Below are 20893 nucleotides of genomic sequence, written 5' to 3'. Positions count from 1 at the left end.
TTTGCATTACTTCATGTGCTGGATGTTTTCACAATATTTTCTCAGTTTAAAACGAAAACATATTTTGTACTTTAATAACAGCAATGCAGGTTTATTCATAATGCATTATCTATACAAAAAGATGTTTCAAATTTAACATGGTACTCTTATCTGTGGAATGCATTTGATCATGAGTTTGAAAATCAATTTTGTCAGTTGTTGTTAGAACAAAACTGTACATATCTAACAATAAATTCACATTCAATGTTTTATTATTAATTTTGAAGGTACTTTACAACCTTTAAACGATGTACAATTGTAAAATTCATGGAACAAATACTGTAACTGTATATTTAAAATTAAATAAGAAATATACACAACTGTAATAATTGTAAATTTTTCAACTTAAATCACAATGTAATTTTGATGAAATTGAACTTGCATGCCTAAAGCTGACTTTTCAAGGAAAGAACATACAGTACAGATGATTATAAACTCAAGATATCTCCCAGGGTTGATGCTTTGTAATCATTTTTAAACTCTACTGGTAGCCAGCCATCTTTCATGGTAGTCAGTGGTCATAAAGCCAGTTGCTAGGCATCGATGACAGCCCCTGTATCAGCCCTGACAATATTAATTTTTACTTAAAAACCATTGATCAATCAACCTGAAATGAGACTGACTAAATTTTTTCATTTCTGTTTTCTTGAATCAAACTGTTAGGAGCAGGATCAAGTCTCAGCACAAACAACAGGTGTGTTTTATTCACTCCTCTATGGACCATAACTGGTGTACCTCTGTACAAGTTACCATATGTCAAGTCGCTGCTTTCAAGTTAAACTGTGCAGCTGTCTTTTTCCATTTAAACTGGCACTCTGAGTGGCTGATTTTCTGTGTAGGAGATTTTATTAAGTTTGCTATAAAATTTGTTTTTTCCTACATTAACAAACGTTCCACCCTCGGCTACTCTGTGCCATGATCAATTAGGCAACTCAATGTACATGTAATTTTGTTTTTAAGATCTATATTCATTTCTAATCAATTTATTTTTCTAACTGATAATTACTGTACCTTAGAAGCCTCTCTTTGTACTTGCCCAAATCCTTGCAATTTCATTCAGAATACTTTTATTCATATACTTTGTACAGTAGCTCCCAACATGTATGGTGCATGTTAGTGGTCATGTTGTCTCCTCAAGTGAATCACTGAGAATTTCAGCCCACATAAAGTTAAAGTTGGTTCAGGTCTTCAGTGAGGACGCTTCTGTAAACCATTTTGTGAATTAGGCTTCCTCATAAAGACTCTTTATAATTATTATATTAATACAAGTTATATGTAGGTCTCTGAAGGGAACATTCAAGAGTGCCATGCAGCAGATAGATGGTTCCAGTTTCATCTTTGTTGAAACCCTAATGCTTGCAAAATCCTTTTTTCCCATGTTGTCTATGTACATGTTTCCATGCAGATGATGAAAATAATAATACATGCAAACGTATAGGGACTTGCAAAGAATGTGAATCTCCTAAAATTTTTGTCAAATTTCACGGGTTTCACAATGTTGATTTTTTTTGCATGAAGCTGGCTTCGAAAGCCTTGAGCTTGCAGAAATATTGTTAATCTGGCCATGCACAATGGTGCACATTCCTTTTAGGCGGAAGAACTTCATACTCACCGTGTGCTAAGAATTTTCGACAACATTTGAATGGAGTACAAAAATGTATAATACAAATTACTGATTGATCCCTCTGTTTAGATAACAATGAAACACTTTTACCAAAGAATATGGAAACAGTAGAAGATGCTGATGTTAAACCAAAGGATGAAAGAAGTCCATCCAGCGAGCTTTCTCTGATTACTCCAATGGCGAAAGAGACAAGTGTGCCGACTCCTTCAGAGCAAGAACAAGCTGAAACCACTAACAAGGTAAACTTTTTTCTGTACAGTAGAGACTCCCTGTATTCAAATGCCGGGTGTCCTAAACCTCTTGATATACAATGTAAATTCTCTTTTTATGGATACTGTTTCAAGTGAACGGTTAGTGGTTACTATAACTCGAATTCTTGCTTTCTCAAAACAAAAAATTAAAAACAATAAATCACATACATGTACCTCCTTGAGTGTTCAAGATGACAGGAGTCTTCTGTACATTTGTGGGTTTGGATTCATGTTGCAATGTATTTCCAACTGCTAAATTCCAAATACAAGCACCGCTGAGTGTAATAATAATATTATACTGGAATTGCTGGAATAATGCTGATAATGCCCTCTCAAACATACATGTAACTTGTGTATGGACTGTTAGGGCTTCACATGTACATGTAGCTGTTTTAATAAGCTGTTTTTGTTGGTTGGTTTAGTGTGTTCTTACAGGGGTGTTAATTTACACCAGTATTTTTTAGTACTAAGTTGTTACATGTACTAGAGGGATGTATTTGATGTCATTAGTGAGTGAATTTGAAGAAAATGCAAAGTACATGTACATGTACATGTACCTTCCAATAAAATAATGTAAGCTCTCCTAAAAATGAACCCACAGAAAAAGTCCTTTGAATTTATTAATATACACAGTCTGTTTGTCCAGGTCTTTCATGTAAATTGAGAACCATCTTATGTTTTCCTGATGTAGATACTGACCAGTATACGTGATGCAAAATTAGTGTTTTAAAGTTAATTATTATAGATATTTTGAGGTGATTGCTGAACAGAACCCATTACAACCAATTCCCATATATGGTGGTTAATAACTTTTTTGTAGAACTCCTGAAAAGTTAGGTTTATAGAAGAAAAAAAAAAGACACCAGAGTGCTGATTTCAAACTTGAAATAAAGGCCTTGATTTAGCACCTCCCTGTCACTACATAGCTACTTGATTTGCCTGAGTACATGTATCCCCCCCCCCCCCCCCCTAATTCATCAGTTCTCTGCTTGTAGTAGGGTCCAGCTATCTAGAGTATGTACATTGTATATGAAGTTCATTATGCGATGTCATGTGTTAAGTACAGGGCTGCAAATAACTAACAGGCAGGCGCCGGTCACGTTGTCCGGTCAAACATGTTTTTGGTCGGACACTACCCGTTTTTGGTCGGTCAAATTTTAACAGTCGTAACTCTTTCGATAGTGAACCCAGATTGCACAGTAATCCTTTTATAACTAAGAAAACAACTGAATCCAAGTCGGTTTGGCAATAAAAATTACAAGTTAATAGTTTAACTACTCTTTACTGCAGAAGCAGCCTCGCATTCAATACATGGAACGCTTACGCAAGATACAACCGCAATTGTCCGTTTTACTTTACATCTGGCAAAATCACTTATAATTAAATATTACACTTTGGCAATCGCTACATCATTTCTACAACTGAACTTTAAGTAAAATGTGCAGAATATATGAAAGCCGAAAGGTTCAATCGGTCTCTTAATTAATTTGAAAAAAAGAAGCTAACTGAAATGTAAACATAAACAAGAAACACTTAACTTTAATTCATAAATTATGGTCTTAAGGTTTCGAAATTCGGCAGTACTGTATGTAATTGTATTAAATGCATGGCGTCTTATTCCAAGTACCATTGTTGCGCTCGCTGACTTTTTTCCTTTTAGAATCCCTTTAAGACGACCTTATTCTCCACTTTTATACGCTCCATTTTTGAGTTGCATCGAGTGTTGAAATCACGAGAAAGCTTAGTAACGAAGCATGTTTTGCAGGGTCTGCCAGAAGTAACGTATGGTTTGTTCGCTTTTCGCACTTTGCAACAAATGCTACGTGGAGTGTTCTTGGTGCCACGAGATTAGTCTTCGTGAGGGTGCTTTCCGATCATTCAATCAATCAAACAATCAATCACTTTATTTAAGAGTCAATCATGGTATCTAGCCAAAGGTAAAACCCTCTACTAATTGGAAACACTTAAAGTAAATAAAATAACGGGAGACACGATGATTTGCGGTTGCGATAGGACTTGATAACATCGTGGAAGTTTGCGACTACCGGGAATTTCTCGACCACTAATTTGTCTAGTTATATATCCATGTTTTTTTCTTTCGGAAACATAAATGTTGTCCCTCGTGATTTTCAAATAGTTAAAAATTAAAATTTTTCTGAACGAGTCGGTAAAGGCTAGGACCGGACAAGATGTCCGGCAATCCAAGGATTTGTCCGGTCAATACCCAATTTTGACCGGACATTGTCCGTTGACCGGCCGTTATTTGCAGCCCTGAAGTAGGTAAATTTTTTGTACAGTCATCCGGGTGAGTGAACACGTACATGCATATGTATATGTTGTAGTCTGAAACTTTTTTTTCAGTTTAAAATTTTTAAAACCAGTTTAATTTTTATTTTAATTCCTTTGTGCAGTAATCATCACCATAATCCGAGACAAAAGGAAATGAAAAGTTTAACATTTTTAAACGAAAAAAAAATTTGAACTACAACATATGTAGTGTATAATAGTTCAGTCACTGTCAACTCAAACAATCCTTCTCAGGATTACCCTTATCACCCAGATGATCATAATTTGATTACCCACTTACACTGTACATGTATAACAGGGCTCCTGGGCTCAAGACATTTTACAGTTTTACATAGTTACTGCAGATATAATGCTTGGTATTGTGTACTTTGATAAAATCTGAGTTGTTAAATGAATGGTATGCAAATCATTCAAACAATGCTTTACACTGCGCTGAGAAGTCTCTTAGGTTTCATCCAAATGAAAAACATAGGTATGGAACATGTATTTGGTTTCCCTCCTTTATCAGTTGATGAATTATATTGAAAGTGAGTGGTAGTTGTACAGTTTTGTACATATGTCACTGATTTCCTTTCAAAACATGTAAAACATAGCTTTTCTTATACTTGTACCATTTATACATTATATTGTGTCTATGAAATTTAAACTATTTACAGTTTTTTCAAGTGAACAGTCGTTTAGGGCTTGCTCAACTACATGTATTCTTATGATCAAAAGCATAAATTATGGTAAAAAGTGGCATTTTAATTTAACAAAAATTAGAAGGATGGTCATGATTAATTTTTTTTTTATATTGGAAAATTAAAAACACTTGTTTAATTTTTCTCTGCATGTGTTCACCATCAGGTCAAATTATGAATATTTTTTCTCTTTCTAACAATAATTTATGACTGGCTGTCATGGTAGTAGTCATTTGCAAGAAATATCCTTCCCTCAAGTCTCTGACTGTTTTAATATTAAAACATGTCACACTTTAAGTTTAACTTGTTACAATCAAATTACCAGTCTGTGAATGTTTCTCTCTCAATAATTTGGAAGAAAAGAAAACCTTTTGAAAATACAAAAATAATTTGAGGATCACACTCAAGGTAAGTACTGCTTAGTAGCTTAATTAATTCACACAAACAAATTCACACTTGGGACTCAAAAGTTACAAGTACATGTAGAACCCCTTGTGTGACACACAGTAATGAAAAAGCTCACAAATTAAAACACGACAAGAAGCTACAGCTCAATGGCTTTCATTTCTAAAGTCACTTATGCACATGGACATATTTTTGGATTTTGTTAATTTACAGACTGAAAAGTTAAAAAAGGCTTCCATCAACAGAGTAGTAGGAAAGTAATGCTTGGTAGCTTTTATTTCAATGGTCACAAATTCAGATTTCATCTAGCCTTGAACATTAGAGCCACCTTGTACAGTATTGTATAAATAAATAGCTCTGTGGGGGAGTATTAATAATTAAAAATGTTAAAATTTATTATTGCGCAACAGAATAAAACGGATGTCTTAATTTTTTTTCAGTGTAATTCTTATTTTCCTTTGTGCAGTATATTTTATTCATTACCATAATCTGAGACAAAGGGAATAAAAATCATTTGGACTGGTTTGAAAATTTTTGAACCACAACATATACATCATTCTCATTATTATTGTTATTTATCTAACTGGACTGTTATACGGGTAATTATTTTTAGCTCACTAGTCAGTTTCCTTTGCCTTTTATACTGTATGTTAATAATTTATTTAATTAATACATACAGCTTTAACTTTACTGCATGTGTTTATTGTCATTTTATCATCTAAACTTCGCAACATGGGACATGCTTGAAAATATTGTGCACAGCTGTACACCTCATTCTCTTTGGTCATTATAATTTTGCCCAAATCATCCTCAGGAAAACAAATTTCATAAACAAATAACTTTGACATGTAACATTAATTTTTGTAATGAAAGAAGAAAGACTAACAAACTCATTGAAGCACAGCTATGGAAGAAATTTTCTCACATCATAATAATATTCTCTCTTCGTTTGACAGCCTCAAACCACATGATTTGTGAAAACATTCTAGTTTGGTACCAGTGGCATCTATAAATATAACAGCCTTCTCTCAATATTAAAACCAGTCTACCTGTTTTGGTACAGTTATAGTATTTCTTTTGGGATTCACAATATTACGCGGGATGCCCTGACAGCAGCCCGTGTCTAAAATTTGGTGACATTTTTTTTTTCATCGTAGTCGCAAATGTGCATCTTTCAATTATTAACTCTTTGAACATGTATCAAATTCAGTTTTCTCCTAAAGGGGATATTTTTGTCTCCTATTATCCTTATTGTCTTTAACAAAAATGGTCCAATCAGAATGCAATATCTTAGTGTATGTTAGGAGCAGATGGGAGTTTTTTACTATTGTGACGTCACATACATGTACTTGTGATTTCTCGGTTGAACTAAAAAGGCTTCTTTGGTGGCCATGTTGTTTAATATTTTAGATTTAAATGTGCTGTTTACAGAAAGAAAATTTACCCTTTTGAAGTGGTAAATCGAAAGGATAAGTTCTAACAACTCCTCGACAGTTTAAACAGATGGAAAATGGACAGCTCACGGGAAAGAAATTTGGTATTGAGTGGCGAGATTGTGTTTCACAATGCGGAGAGGAAAGGTCAAGCTTAAGCTTATTTCAACATTAACTGCGCTGCAGACTTTGTCAAACTGATGCCTAAACGTTACTGGAAATCCACTTCATAAAAAAATAAAGGTTTGATTGTCAATTTCTACTTAAAGTTATCGTGTTCATATAGCTTTTGGTCATTTGTCTTTTTGTCTTCAACAATAAAATTGTCTTCCGTCCTCTGAGTCGGATATGTAATCTGCCCCATGTCATGACGTTTTCCGAAAGCAATTTCCGGTATGATCTTGAATAATGTAATGCAATAGATAAATAGGAAATATAAATACTGTAAGCCTGAATAACGCTTGAGTCAGATATGTATCTGCCCCTGTCATTCATGTTTTCAGAAAGAAATTTCCAGTATGATCATGAGTACCATATATAATGCAATTGTGAAAGGGGGATAGCTTTAAAATCTGCGAAGCATACAATGGAAATAAATCAGGCACAGCATCATGCCTAAAATGCCAGTGTAGGCATCTTATTATTAGCAATCCAATTGAAAGAAAAAAATAATAAAAGGCAAAATAACAGAAAAAATATCTAAGCTGTAATAACAACTACTGATTAGAGACATTTTTAGGTCACCAGTTTGATGCTTTTCTGGCAGGAAATTGAATTTTTTTGTCATATTAATTTTTGGATTCTATTTTAAAATTAATGTAGCCCTAGGCTAGAGTCGTGGTTAAATTTAAATAAAGTTAACTGATAATGAAATTTTCGATAAGGATATTTTTATTAGAACTTTTATTTCAACTTACCAGACTGTACACTGTACATGTATATTGATGCTGTCCTGACTAGCTACGTAGAATTCTGACTAATCTTTCCACTTTTAATTACTATGGTACATTGTATTTTTTTATTATGTTAGTACAGTACAATAAGAGTGACACCTTCCTTAAATGATTTGTTATTTACTCTTAATCTGTAGCATCTATTAAATATTGTAAAATTCTCCCTCCTTTTCTTCCTTTTTTGTATCGTAAAATTAGAATGTAAAAAAAATTAATGGGAGGGCATTGGCATCATACCCAGTTCTTATGGCAGAGTTCTTAACTTTAGTAAGCATGCATAAATTACAAAATAATCATTGATTAGATCTATTTTTACATATTTTTTTCCTGGAGGCTGAAATAATATTAAATAATTTTTCTTTCACATACTTGTTTTGTGATTTACTTACAAGTGCTTGTATAGCAAAATTCTGGGAACTGTAGGACCCTTCAGGTAACACATAATTCATATCATTTTTATTAGTATTTCATACACAAACACACCTTTGCATTAAAAATATTAATGTGTAATTAAAATGTACTGTGTTAATCAACTGCCAGAGTAGATGATAATTCTATGCAAATTTGTGTTTTTCATATTATTAAAGGGGAAATTGTCCAGGGATTATCCCATTTTTGGTCAGACATTGACTAATAAAATATTATATTCAAATACTTTCCTCATACATGAATTTCTTTTTGGTCACCAATATGGTAAGGAATTATCAAGTTTCCTTTTGAGAAAGAATGAAACAGAATGAATTATTGCCATTATTTCAGTTAGTGTTAGAAACAAAAGAAGAACTTCAAACATGCCAGCTGGACTTTTCAGTATTTCAATATTGGCCTGGATCATGTCTAGGAATAGTTTCTGTACACTAAAACAGCCATTTTGAAGAAAATGTGCCCCATTAGTTTTTGTTTGCTGTTAATAGGCCAGGGGCTCCCAATAGTTCATTTCAGTGATTAATTTATCTGTTCATGACATTACTCACCTCAGAAATTTGCATCAAACTGTGAAGAACAACTTGTCTGGTGTAATTTCATTGGCAAAATGTTACCTCAGACATTCTTAGCAATGAAAAACTAAACCCTCTCATTTTTGGAGGGGCAAAATAATATCTTATATTTTTAAGTGTGGAATATTAGGCCAGCCACAATTTTTGGAAGGCCAGCAGCAGCTTGGAAAATCAGAGAATAAGATCGTGCCCCCTGAAATTTTCTGCCATTGAAATTTTCAGCTTAACACTCTTCAAAGAGGTCAAACTGTGCTAGATTCCACAAATTTGCCTTTAACCCTTTAAGCTGTAACAGTGATCAGCGTCAAATTTCTCCCTATACGAGTCATGTAATATCAATGCTTATTAAACCCCTGAGGTCATGAGAATAATTTAAGGGTATTATCACCCAAGGTGAATTTTCTTGATATTGTAATAACTTCTCCACAGTAATTTTATAAGAAAAGTATGGGGACAAGATAGGAGAATTTGTTCTTTGATATTAGGAGTTAAAGGGTTAAAATGAGAATAGACAAATACATACAGTGTAAAATGATCTGGGGATACAGGAAACATTGATTACAATATTTTCTTAAAATTAATGATCTCATTTGATGCCCCTGATAGATGACATGGTCCTTTCTAAATTAATATATTTTCAATAGACAAATACACGTACTGTAACCTGAAAAATTGAAATACAATTTTTTTTTGGTTTTCTGTGGTACAAGCACTAAGATTACAAAATTTAAAATCAAGACTAGTTGAAGGGGTGCACAGAATAAGGCCCCAAGTGACTTTAATTGATGTAAGGTCAAATTCTCCTTTTGTTTCACAAGTGAATACGAGGGCTATTTGGAAGGAGAATCCAGCAATTTATCAGAAGTCACTTACACTGTACAGCTGTGCATGTAAGACATTTTTCCATGCACCCCCAAAATTAATGTTGTCTGTGGTTGATGCCTGCATTTTCAGAGTAATTGACCATTTTTAACTTCTTTCGAAGGTGTACAGCGAAGCAGAAAGGCAAGGTGAAATGTTGGCTTTTTACGGCGAAGAAGATGCCCGTAACTATGACAGCCCTGAGCCAGGTCCATTGGTGGAAAAGGATGATGCTGCCGTCAAGTCAACAGATGCAGCTGATAACCAGGTAAGGTTTCAGTGCTTGATTGTCTGTGTCATCTTGTGCACGTAAAACTCCTTACTGTCAATCCACGTCAAGCATGACCAGTATTTTTGAAATTTGAATGGAGCTGCACAATTTACTTGTCAGTTTTGAACAACGCCAACAAGATTTCAAAGTTCCCATAGAAATTTCCGTAATATAAAGTATAATGAGAGCTTTTTTCTTTATATTACAGCAGTAAGTATTTTAAGAATAACAATTGTTTCCCTTGAGCATTTTGAATCTTCTTTACCGTTAATGTGTCTTTTTTGGAAAGATTTGCAGAGGAATGTTCAACAAATGTTCCATTCAAATGCCAGACATTACAAAGAGGATTTGAATGTTTATTTCATTCTTGGAAGTACTGGTCACGCGTGACGTGGATCGACTCAGTATAAGTAAGTCCCGTACTACTGGGCAGAGGGAGAATGAAGGAGAAAAGATAATTTTTGTTGTCAGTTTATGCACACGCACTTCCTTCGCACAAATATCATTCACCAGGGTTTTTGCATGTTGGTAATATTTCCCTAGTTTATTGATGGTATAAAGCTAAGAATTTCTTTGCATTACAGCAAAATTTAAGTATTTCAAAGATAACAATTGTTTCCCAAGTATTTTGAATTTTTTTTTTTTTTTCAGTAATGCATCTTTTTCAGAAAGATTTCCAGAGTAATCTACAAGATTTCGAATGTTCATTTTATTCTCAGAAATACTGGTCATGCATTCATGACATAGACTGACTGTAATCCTTTAAGCCCCACTAGTGATCAGCGTCTGTTTTCTCCCTACAATATGACTAATTGGATCAAACATACGGGTTGGTAGAATAAAAGAAATTATCATCAAAAATGAGATGCCCTGGGCCGGGTTGTTCGAAAGCCAATTAACGCTCTACGATTAAAAGTTAATCAAAGTTTTCATCTCGCTTGTTTAAAATGGTTTCAAAACCTACTTGCAAGCTAAATGTAAAGAAAAGTCTAAGTCAAAACTGAGGGGCAAAAATCTTTTGGAAGAATCTTTACAGATTACTAATTAAACTCAAATTAAAGTTCACGTTAATCCAGGATTAGCTTAATCGGGCTTTGAACAACTGGGCCCTGATATTTAAAGACAATTTTCTCTCAACTACAGTGTACATGTACATATACAGTAGGGCTATAGAATGGTAAAATTCGAGACTTGCGGAGATAAAGCAAATCAAAAATCCGAGCGCAAGATGCCATGAAATCAGGCTTGCTCTTTTTTTAGGCATAATACAGCAATTTAGGAGCAGAATTTTATCCAAGCTTACATGTTTCACAGCCTGCTTGATTACATTGTTAAGCGACTTTTCACTATTCTTATTTTTGTTGTTGTTTTATGACGTTCATTCAGACCTACATGTAACAACTTGGCTTGCGAGACTCTGAGATTCAAAATCCAAACTATGAGATTCCGAGACCCCCTTTTTTTACAAGCTCGAGACTCCGAGACTCTTGTTTGAGACGCCGAGATTTCGAGACTCCCCGAAAATGTGCCGAGACACATCATTTTTTAAGGACCATTATGTCCTAAGATACAGTAGTGAGTGCCGTCAGAAATGCTGGAGAATATGCATGTTGGTATCAAGGGTTTAATAAAGAGTTAAATAAGATCTTGCCAATAGACCCTTCTCCAAAATGGCGACCGAAAATTCAAATAAGTTAAAATTAAAAACGTATACCAGCACTAGAAAGAGCACTTTTATTTTAGTAACCCTGCAAAGTTTCAGTATATCAGGTGTTATATCAGCTGAGAAAATGCAACTTGAAAAATGAAAAATTTACAGACGTTTGTATGACTGGGGGTATGATGTACAATGTATACCCCCAGTCATACAAACATCTGTTAATTTGTCAAATTTCATCTTACATTTCCTAAGCTGATATAACACCTAATGTGCTGGAACTTTGCAAGGTTACTAAAGTAAAGGTGCTCTTTCCAGTGCTGGTATCAGTTTTTCATTCAGTTCAATTTTAACTCATTCAAATCTGTTGCCGCCATTTTGGAGAAGGGTCTATTTGTTAGTAATATTCATGTAGCAATCAGTATGGATGGAAATAACTTCATGTTCCATTTGATAGGTTAAAGAGGAGCCTCCAGCGGTGGAGGTGCCTGAAGAACAACCACTTGCAGAAAACATGGGTAATGCAAGTTTCCATTTCAAGCATGCTTTCAGGGGAAAATGACCAGTGTAAATCAGGAATTGATTGGAAAATTTAGCAGTGCATGATGATCAATTTTGTTTGTACAAATTTGATTCACTTTGAAGTTAAGGGGCAAGAGGAGGGGACTATAGTTCCCAGTTACATGTAAAAGTGTTCAGAGTGTTGCTCCCAGCAAATTTCACATGGGATTCCTGAAATGATGTGTACCAGGGTACCTTTTAGTGAGCATCATTGTTTCATTGTCTAGATTGAATCCATGGTTACTTTAACACATATTTTTGATCCGAAAAAGTAGTTAACACTTTTGACAGCACTTAACTTGTATAGTGCACCCCCTTTCCCAATGATGAAGCATCATATATGGTATGGTATGCAGTCAGTATGGAAATTCTCTTTGGTGCTATCCCGGTAGTCAGATCCATGATTTCTCGACCCACTATTCCAGTAGTCCACTCCTCCATCTCTTAGTCTAAAATTCCAGAATTTCTTGATTTGTGTCTGCATGAGATGGCTTTTTTATGGGAGAATGCAAAAATATTGTGCTTGGAAAGGCTGTCTGAAGTGATTTTTTTGTGATAACTTTTGAAAAAAAAAACTGGGGAATTTTGATTCCTGTTTTGGAATGCCTGGGGAAAATTACAAGTATAATACGAATTTGAAAGAGAATGGTTCATTTAATTTTAGTCATGGACGTAACAAAACAAGTTAGTTTTTCTCTTAACGAGTAGTTTCCCCCTTGCAGTCAACTTCCTCTTAAAAGGGAATGTTCCCATCTCTAGACAGGCCAACATTTTACTGGGGACCTGTTTCTAGTGTTATCTGTAGGGAGGCATAAGGTGTCCATTTTGGGCAGAGAGAAATCCACTTTAGCCAAAGACGTTCTTCTTTAAAATTTTTAAGATGGAGTTGACTGTCAGGCTTTAGTTAGTGTTTATACCTTGCATGATGGTGTTCTGTTAAAAATTATTTGTCTTCTGACACAACGTTGGGCTATATTAGAGATCTGTCTCCTGCAATAAACATTCGGTGTAAAGTTCTAAACTGCGATCAAGAGCTCTGTTTTCATTTTACTTGGTAAACCGTTCCTTCTGGAGATGTAAAAATAACAGCTTTGATCATTGCTAATGAAAAACTCCATTTCATTAAACGTGTTGAATTAAAATAAAAAGGAAACGATTTTTCTGCTAGTTTTAACACGACATCATCATACAAGGATATAATGTTTTCAATTAAAATGTAAAACCTTTATGTCTACATCTTCTTAACCAGTTATAAACACATAATTATTTTGTTTCTAGTGAAGTGTGCTTGCATTGAAGATTTTTTTAAAAAAATTTTTGCTGCATTATTTTTTTGTTAAAGCATAAATTATTTGCGTTTTTGAAACTACATGTAAAGGGTGTGTGAAACTACAGTGTAGGGTGTGGGGTGGAAATGTGGGCTGTAGAAAGAGGGTTTAAATGTTTTGTGTTGGATTCCTAGGACAATTAAGTCTATAAATCAATATAAAGCTAATAGTGAAGTGTATCTGTTTAAAACCTAAGGCATTCAGTAGGTTTTGACAAGCCTTCTTTCTTTTCTTATGCTATTAATAATGCCTTACTCTATAATAATTCTCTTTAAACCTAAATCTTCGTCGTTCTAACATAGTAACTGTTTTATCTGATACAGCAAAGTGTGAATTCTGCAACTACATTGGCATAAGGGAGTCCTTTTTCTCAAAGTCCAAACGCTTCTGTAAAATGGAATGTGCGAAAAGATACTCGTCCGCATCCAATATTAAACAGAAGTCAAAAGGAGACAGGAGTGGGACTCCAAAAAAGAAACACAGGACTTCAGACCGACATCATAACGTTTCTTTAAATCTCGACCTTCTTTCTAATATAGTGACTGTTTTGTCCGATACAGCCAAGTGTGAATTCTGCTGCTTCATTGGAGTAAAGGAAAACTTTTTCTCAAAGTCCAAACGCTTCTGTAAAATGGAGTGTGCGAAAAGATACTCTGCCTCGAATATTAAAAAGAAGTCGAAGGGAGAAAAGATCGGAACTCCTAAAAAGAAACACAGGACTTCGGAAAGGCACGCTCATCACAACACAAACACAGGAGCATCTGCTTCGGCAACAACAACAACTTCTGTGTTACCTTCAACAGCAGCAGCAGCTTCCAGTGGCCATGTTGTGGACCAACAAGTTGAAGAGGTAAACAAAAGTGAAATAAATAACTTTATCGTAGTCTTATGTCTTATACATCTCACAGACGAACTTCATTTTAACTAATCTCTAGATAACAAAGTCCTTGGTATAGTTAACAATTATTCCACGATCGCACGTGGGATATGAGATGATAGATAGCCAACGAGGTGCGTCGCGCCGAGTTGGCTATAATCATCTCATATCCAACAAGCGCGAGTGGAATAATTGTTTTTTTTAAAAAAACAACAATCAAGAAATATTGCAAGATTTTGCTGATTTCGCTTTGCAAGAACAATTAGAAGACAATTTAATGGTCTTTATTTCTCGGGTATGGTATAATGGCTCATATACCATGGCTACTAAGCCAATCAAATCGCCCGAATTGCATTATACAATGATCCAGTTTTTAATAATGAAGGATATTCTCCAGCTGGCCTTTTAAAATGACTTGTATGGAACAGAGCCTCGATGTAACGAACCCTCGATAGAATAAACCAATTTTCCTAATTTCTTGGTTCTTCGTTAAATAAAGGTTCCGCTGCATCCAGCCACAAGTGTCCTACTAATCAGGGAGACCAATCCCTGGTTGAATTAGCCTCCAACGCAGATGCTCTTTGGGGTCGTCACACATGAAGACGACCCCAAAGAGCATCTTCGTTGGAGGCTATGGCTGAATTGAAATTTGGAAATGTTGGTTTTTGTGGAAGAAGGAATTGAAACCTGTAGACTCCCGAGAAAAACGCTCTGAGCACGGACGGAACCAACAACACACTCAACCCACATATGCCGTCAACTCCGGGTATTGAACACGGGACACATTGCGGGTGGGAAGCGAGTGCCGTTGCCACTGCATCGTCGCTGCTCCCCCAATAGCTATGACGTGTATTCATTCTTAAATTACTGTTGCGAAATGCCATCTCAATGCAACTTTCCTTGCAATAGGTCTTACAAGGTCATGTTTGCACAAAAAGCTGCAGTTCTACTATTTTAATGAGAATTTCAGAGACAGCACAATGAACAGTTTGTTATTCCATTTAATATCTTGATTTCATTTCTGATCGTATTTTTTCCCCAATCATATCCAGATTCTTGTTTTAAGGTTAAAGTACATGTAGTTATGTCTTGTGACCAACTGATGCAAACTGCCTACTGTTGAAAGCATACACTAAACTAAAGTATTCATATTTTAATCCCTGTCGCTCTTTCTTGGTAACTTACTGTGTTGTAAGATTTTTGCCTTTCATTTTCATTTCAGGATGATACTGAAGTACCTGCCGCAAGTGCAACTCCACTCTCTAGAGAAGGTATCAAATAATGTGGCTAAATAAATAATTTAGATAAAGTAAACCTCGAGCCAATACGGTCAGTGGTTTTCCCCTTTATGTACGTGACCTGCGGGGGACCCTGACTTGCGGGATGATTGCAGGGGCTGATCATCATTTCTGACATTAGCATTTGCTTTGCTTGAGCTGATTTTGGTGGATAGACCCTTATCACTCGGCGGCCATGTTGAGTCCCGGGGGAATAAAAAACTTTCTTTTTGCACGGCAAGCCTCGGCCAGACGCGAATTCAGTGCGAGGCTTGCCGTGCAAAAACAAAGCTTCTTATTCTCCTGAGACTTAGGCTCGATTTCCGCCGCTCTCTCGAGTCCGGTCTTTTGCGGGCTCGTTTCCCGAACAGCGGCTGGAAATCGAGCCTACCTGAGACTCAACATGGCCGCCGTGTGATAAAGGTCTGTCATTTAACGTGAATCTTTGGAAGCCCCCGGCCAACACCTAAGGTACCAGTTTCCAAGTTCATCTATTGGCGATGAGTTTGACAGTGTAATAAACCCTAACCCCAGTAGCAGGGATGACGCTTAGAGCTCGCTTCTGGTGAATTTTCACCATCTGAAAGATATCTTATCACCGGCTGAAATTTATACAGAACACAAATGCATTTTTACTTGAGGCTAATTTTAAAGGTGCACAGTCCAAGAGAGCCGTCTGGGTTTATTCATGAGCCTGCTATTATTCTTAGCTACATCCTACAGTGGTGACTAACATAATCTATTCTCTCCTTCTGAACAATATCACTTCATGTACAATGTACCTTATCAAACATGCAGGTCATTGCACTAAAAGGAATGATCACCAACAATGAAATGTTTTGATTTTAAACTACTGTTGTCTTGTTATGGAGAAAACAGTGAGGACAGTGTGCATGTTGATAATTGATGGGGCTCGAAGGGTTAAAGTTCTGCATTTTGTTTAAAGTAATATATGTCAAACACAAGGAAGAGCTGTTTCATTCGATTTTCAAACACTGATAAGTGGGTTGAAAAAACATTGTATTTCAAGATGGTGCACGTACAGTCTTATTTATCAAATTTTCTTTTCTTTTTAGATGTTGGTGAAAACTGGCAGAATCGTAGTTTTGACTGGACAGAATACCTTAAGAAAACAGGCGCTAAAGCAGCCCCCACGCATTTGTTTGGACATGTAAGTAGATACGTACCAGTAACTGTGGTATTGTAGCACACTTTTTCCAAAATTCGAGCTTCTAAACCCGGAGTGCAGCTTATCGACCGATGTTTAGGGTGTTTATCAGCAGATTTTGTTTTTTTTTATAAAAGAAACGATTCTTACAGTTTTCTACGCAACTTAAGCAGTTGCGCAAAAACCTGAAAAATTCAGGCTTGAACGGGTTTTGAGCCCATGACCTCTGCAATGCCTGTGCAGTGCTCTACCAACTGAGCTATCAAGCCAACTGGGAGCTGGTCCATGCGTAAATAAAAGCGAGAATCTTCTCTTCTATATAATCTTTCTTCCGCAGTGCCCAAACATCTTTAAAGATTTTGTTTTGTAATAATCACTTAATGAATTATACCCTTTTCGTCCTGTTTTTCCAACAGGTTAGTCTGAGCCCGTGTTTGAAGGGTGTACATGTCGGTATGAAGGTTGAAGTGGTGAATTGCAGCATGGATGTCGTTGATGATACTGATGTGGCATTTTGGGTGGCCACAGTGATAGAGATCAAGCACTACAGAGTTCAGTTACGCTATGAAGGTTACGAGACTAATCCTGCGGGTGACTTTTGGTTTGATTTACGATCAAAGAATATTCATCCAGTTGGCTGGTGTGCCAAGAGGAACAAGCTGCTTATACCACCCCCAGGTACTGACATTGAAGCATACGTGTCAAAACGCGCATTTTCACACGCGTGTACGCAAAAAACGCGCGCGCGTTTTGCGAGTCAACCGTCAGATGCCCTTTTCCCAGTAAGATTCTAAAATCCTGTTGTTTCTCTCTCGCCAGCTATCAGAGAGAGGTGTGGTAACTGGAGGGATTACCTGTTCAAGTGCCTCTCGGGAGCCAAGACGTTCTCAGCTGAATTTCTACAACAGCTACAAAGCCAACCTTACAACAGATTCCAAAAGGGCATGAAAGTTGAAGTGGCAGACCGCAAGAATATGTACTCGATGTGTGTGGCGACCATTATCGATGTGATAGGTGATCGTCTAAGAATGCGATACGATGGACTCGATGACGATGTTGCTGAGGACTTCTGGTGTCACTATCAATCTTCAGAGATTCATCCTATTGGATGGTCATCCTTGGTTGGCCACACTCTACAACCACCTATCGGTAAAATCCAGAGCCGTTTGACAGTTTAGCAAGGCTGTTGCTTTAAGGCCGATTTAGACGGTTCAACTTTTTCTTAGGACTGTCGCATGCGATTTCTAGAGCGTGCGCTGCTCGCGTCATGCAAAAAATCGCACACAACTCTCGTCATTCTACATGGCCTATACCTACGATTGTGGTAGGATATCAAAACATGTTTTAAAATCCTATGACATTTTTTATGACGTACGCGACAGTCGTAAGCGAGTTGTAGGTTTTATTTACACGAAACAATTCGTGTCGTAGGCCTGTCGTAAGCTTGTGGCATGCGACATAGCCGTTAGCCTGGGGCTCCCAAGAAAATTCTCTGGGCGCTTAAATTTTTGCACCAGCACCTAACATTTCACATGTTGGGCTCCTAACTTGTCGGCTTTTGGCCTTCTGGGCTCCTTGAAATTTTTGTAAGGCAACAGCCTTGTTTATCTCGTAGAAAATGAATAGAACGAGATCGAGGATAGTTGTCAATGTTTTACGACCAAGTTTTGGTTTATTACAATATGGTTAATTGTTGCCATGACAACAATGGTGTTGCAATTTATGTTGGAAGGGCCGCGACCGTGCACAATCCTTTGTTTTAACACTACACTACAGTTGAATATCTTAGGGAGAACGTTTCTATTGGTCAGTTGCTCCAATACATTTCAAACTCTATTGAGGTCTGTGCACGGTCAAGGCCAAAAATGCTAACAAAACGAATAACAAAGAAGTTTGTCCGTCTCCATTACCACTACCTTGCAATGATTGCAATGACAAAAATTTTACAATTTTTCGGCTCTTTTACAGAGTCATAGTCAATTGAACAAATGCTGCTCATACTAACGTTGTGGTTATTGACCGCAATGATAATTGGTCGCAATAAGTGTTTTCTTCTTTCTTCTGTCATACTTACCCGCGCGGTGTTCGAACGAAAGGTCTGGGGCGAGCGAGGACCTGAAAAGTGAGACATCGGGAGAGACGCTCTTCTCGCGAGGCTCGCGTACGAGAATCCACGCTTTCGTCGCTTCTCGCCTCGCGAGTTCTCGCTCTCGCCAATTCGCGTTTCCTGTGAATTTCAAGAGAACGGAAACGACTGTTTTGCAGTTTAAAATCTGACGTTTGTTCACTAATACGCGTTTTTCTCCAGGTTGGAAGCACAGCCTCAGCAAGTGGAACGAATTTTTAGCAGATGATTTGGCGAATTCTTTAGATGCACCTCAAGAATTTTTTGTGCAGGTTTGCTTCTTAGTTTTAGTTTGAGTTGTGCTGATGTTAGGTTACATGAAGGTTAGTTTTGTTTAGTTTACTTGATAATTTAATTTTAGCCCTTGTTCAGACTCGCTGCCCATGCCAGGGCCCTGTGACTTTATTCTTTCTCCCTGGTGCGCAAGGAGCAGTCGTGCTCACGTTCGTCATTTTAGCTCCCGTCGTTTTGTTTACTATATCGTAGGGTGCGTGTGAACTGACAAAACCCTGTTTAGACCAGTGCCCGTGTCCAGGAACGGCGCCTGAATACTACTCTTGGAGGTCGTGTTCGGTTACGGTGCCCAGATTTTTGCTCAGGCGCTGACAAGAGTTATGTTCAGACTGGTGGTTGGCACCTAGTGTGAACCGGGCTTTAGTTGTACAGTTAACTCTCGCCTTGCGGACACCTTGCTATTACGAACACCCCCCGATAACACGGACAACAGCTAAATCCCCGTGCGTCCAGCATCTCACATTATTGGTCGAGAGAACAAAAGAACGAACAAGAAAACGATACTCCTAGACACAAAAAACAATGGAGCTGCAGGTTATCATCAGGGTCCAGTGAAAATAGAGCTTAAAAAAGGTGCAGGCCTACTAAAGGGGAAAGGATACATTCCAATTGATATGCGCCTTCCTCCGCCCCCCACTCCCGGGCAAGATAAGATAAAAAGAATACTCTTGTAATAATGCCGAAACGGTTTGCCTGTTGTCCATATTTCTAGCTTTCGCATGTTTTCTTTTACATACGCTTGGTGGCGTTTGCTTTTCATTGCCGTTAGCTGTCTAGAAACTAGTGATGTCTTTCCTTTTGGTTTTACACCACCAATTGAAAAACTGTTGCAAAGAATAATTCTTTCTCACTGCAATATTTCCGTTTCCTTTTTAGGACTCCACAGGGACTGCTCCTGGCATGCACCAGTTTAAAGTGGGCATGAAATTTGAAGCAATCGATCCATTCAACCCAAGCCATATATGTGTCGTGACCGTGATTAAGGTTCTTCGGTTCAATTACTTTGTGCTTGGAGTTGATTCCCTGGCAACGTACTTTGTCTGCCATGCGAATTCAATAAACATTTTCCCTTGTGGGTGGGCCAAGACCCATTCTCTTCAGATACACCCACCAAGAGGTAGTGTATGGCTGTTCTTCAATAAACCTTTGTCATTCGGCGGCCATGTTGAGTCTCAGGAGAATAAGAAGCTTTGTTTTTGCACGGCAAACCTCGCGCTGAATTCGCGTCTGGCCGAGGCTTGCCGTACAAAAACAAACCTTTTTATTCCTCTGAAACTCAACATGGCCGCCGAGTGACAAAGATCTATTTCTATAGCTTAGGCACACACAGGCAGACTACTCATTTGCCCAAGAGGATATTCACTTGTGTCTCCAGCAATTTATAAACACTTTAAATTTGAGCAAATATTGTAAATAGTGTAAACGATGTTAAATTTTAAGGCTGTTTAATAAATGAGAATGATTTATTATTCGACGACAGAGGCATATTCGGAAAAAAGAAAGGAACCTGTTTTAATGGCGTAGCTCCCAGGAGTCTCCTATAGTTCGGATTTCCTTTTTTTCCGAGCATGCCTGTGTCACTAATTGAGTAATACATGATTCTCATTTATTCACCAGGCATAAAATTCACCATCACTTTTATTCCATTGCGCATATGCCACACATCAACATTCAAATCCTAGCAGTATGCAAGATGTTTTTCACAAGAACCTAGTTTAATGGCCTTAGCTGCCACGAGTCTCCTGTAGCTCAGTAGTAGAGCACCCGAACTAGTAATCGGAAGG

At 37.1% G+C, this 20893-nt stretch overlaps 1 protein-coding gene across 4 annotated transcripts in view; it reads left to right on the top strand.

Moving 5' to 3' along the window:
* The window catches only part of LOC146485770 (scm-like with four MBT domains protein 1), a 34107-nt gene that overhangs the window by 2764 nt on the left and 10450 nt on the right, over positions 1-20893 (top strand). For 3 of the 4 annotated variants that reach the window (XM_085103127.1, XM_085103128.1, XM_085103126.1), the window contains 11 exons: positions 703-733; positions 1733-1902; positions 9676-9819; positions 11937-11997; positions 13692-14218; positions 15468-15516; positions 16599-16693; positions 17107-17368; positions 17510-17839; positions 18999-19087; positions 19986-20226. In XM_085103127.1, coding sequence (XP_084959253.1) covers positions 703-733; positions 1733-1902; positions 9676-9819; positions 11937-11997; positions 13692-14218; positions 15468-15516; positions 16599-16693; positions 17107-17368; positions 17510-17839; positions 18999-19087; positions 19986-20226 — 1999 coding nt within the window. The remainder of the gene's footprint in view (positions 1-702; positions 734-1732; positions 1903-9675; positions 9820-11936; positions 11998-13691; positions 14219-15467; positions 15517-16598; positions 16694-17106; positions 17369-17509; positions 17840-18998; positions 19088-19985; positions 20227-20893) is intronic. The other variant, XM_085103129.1, reaches the window with a different exon arrangement.

Source organism: Pavona decussata, unplaced genomic scaffold, assembly GCF_977016875.1.
Source record: "Pavona decussata unplaced genomic scaffold, jaPavDecu1.1 SCAFFOLD_25, whole genome shotgun sequence".
Taxonomy (NCBI): Eukaryota; Metazoa; Cnidaria; class Anthozoa; order Scleractinia; family Agariciidae; genus Pavona; species Pavona decussata.
This window is presented reverse-complemented; position numbering and strand designations above follow the sequence as displayed.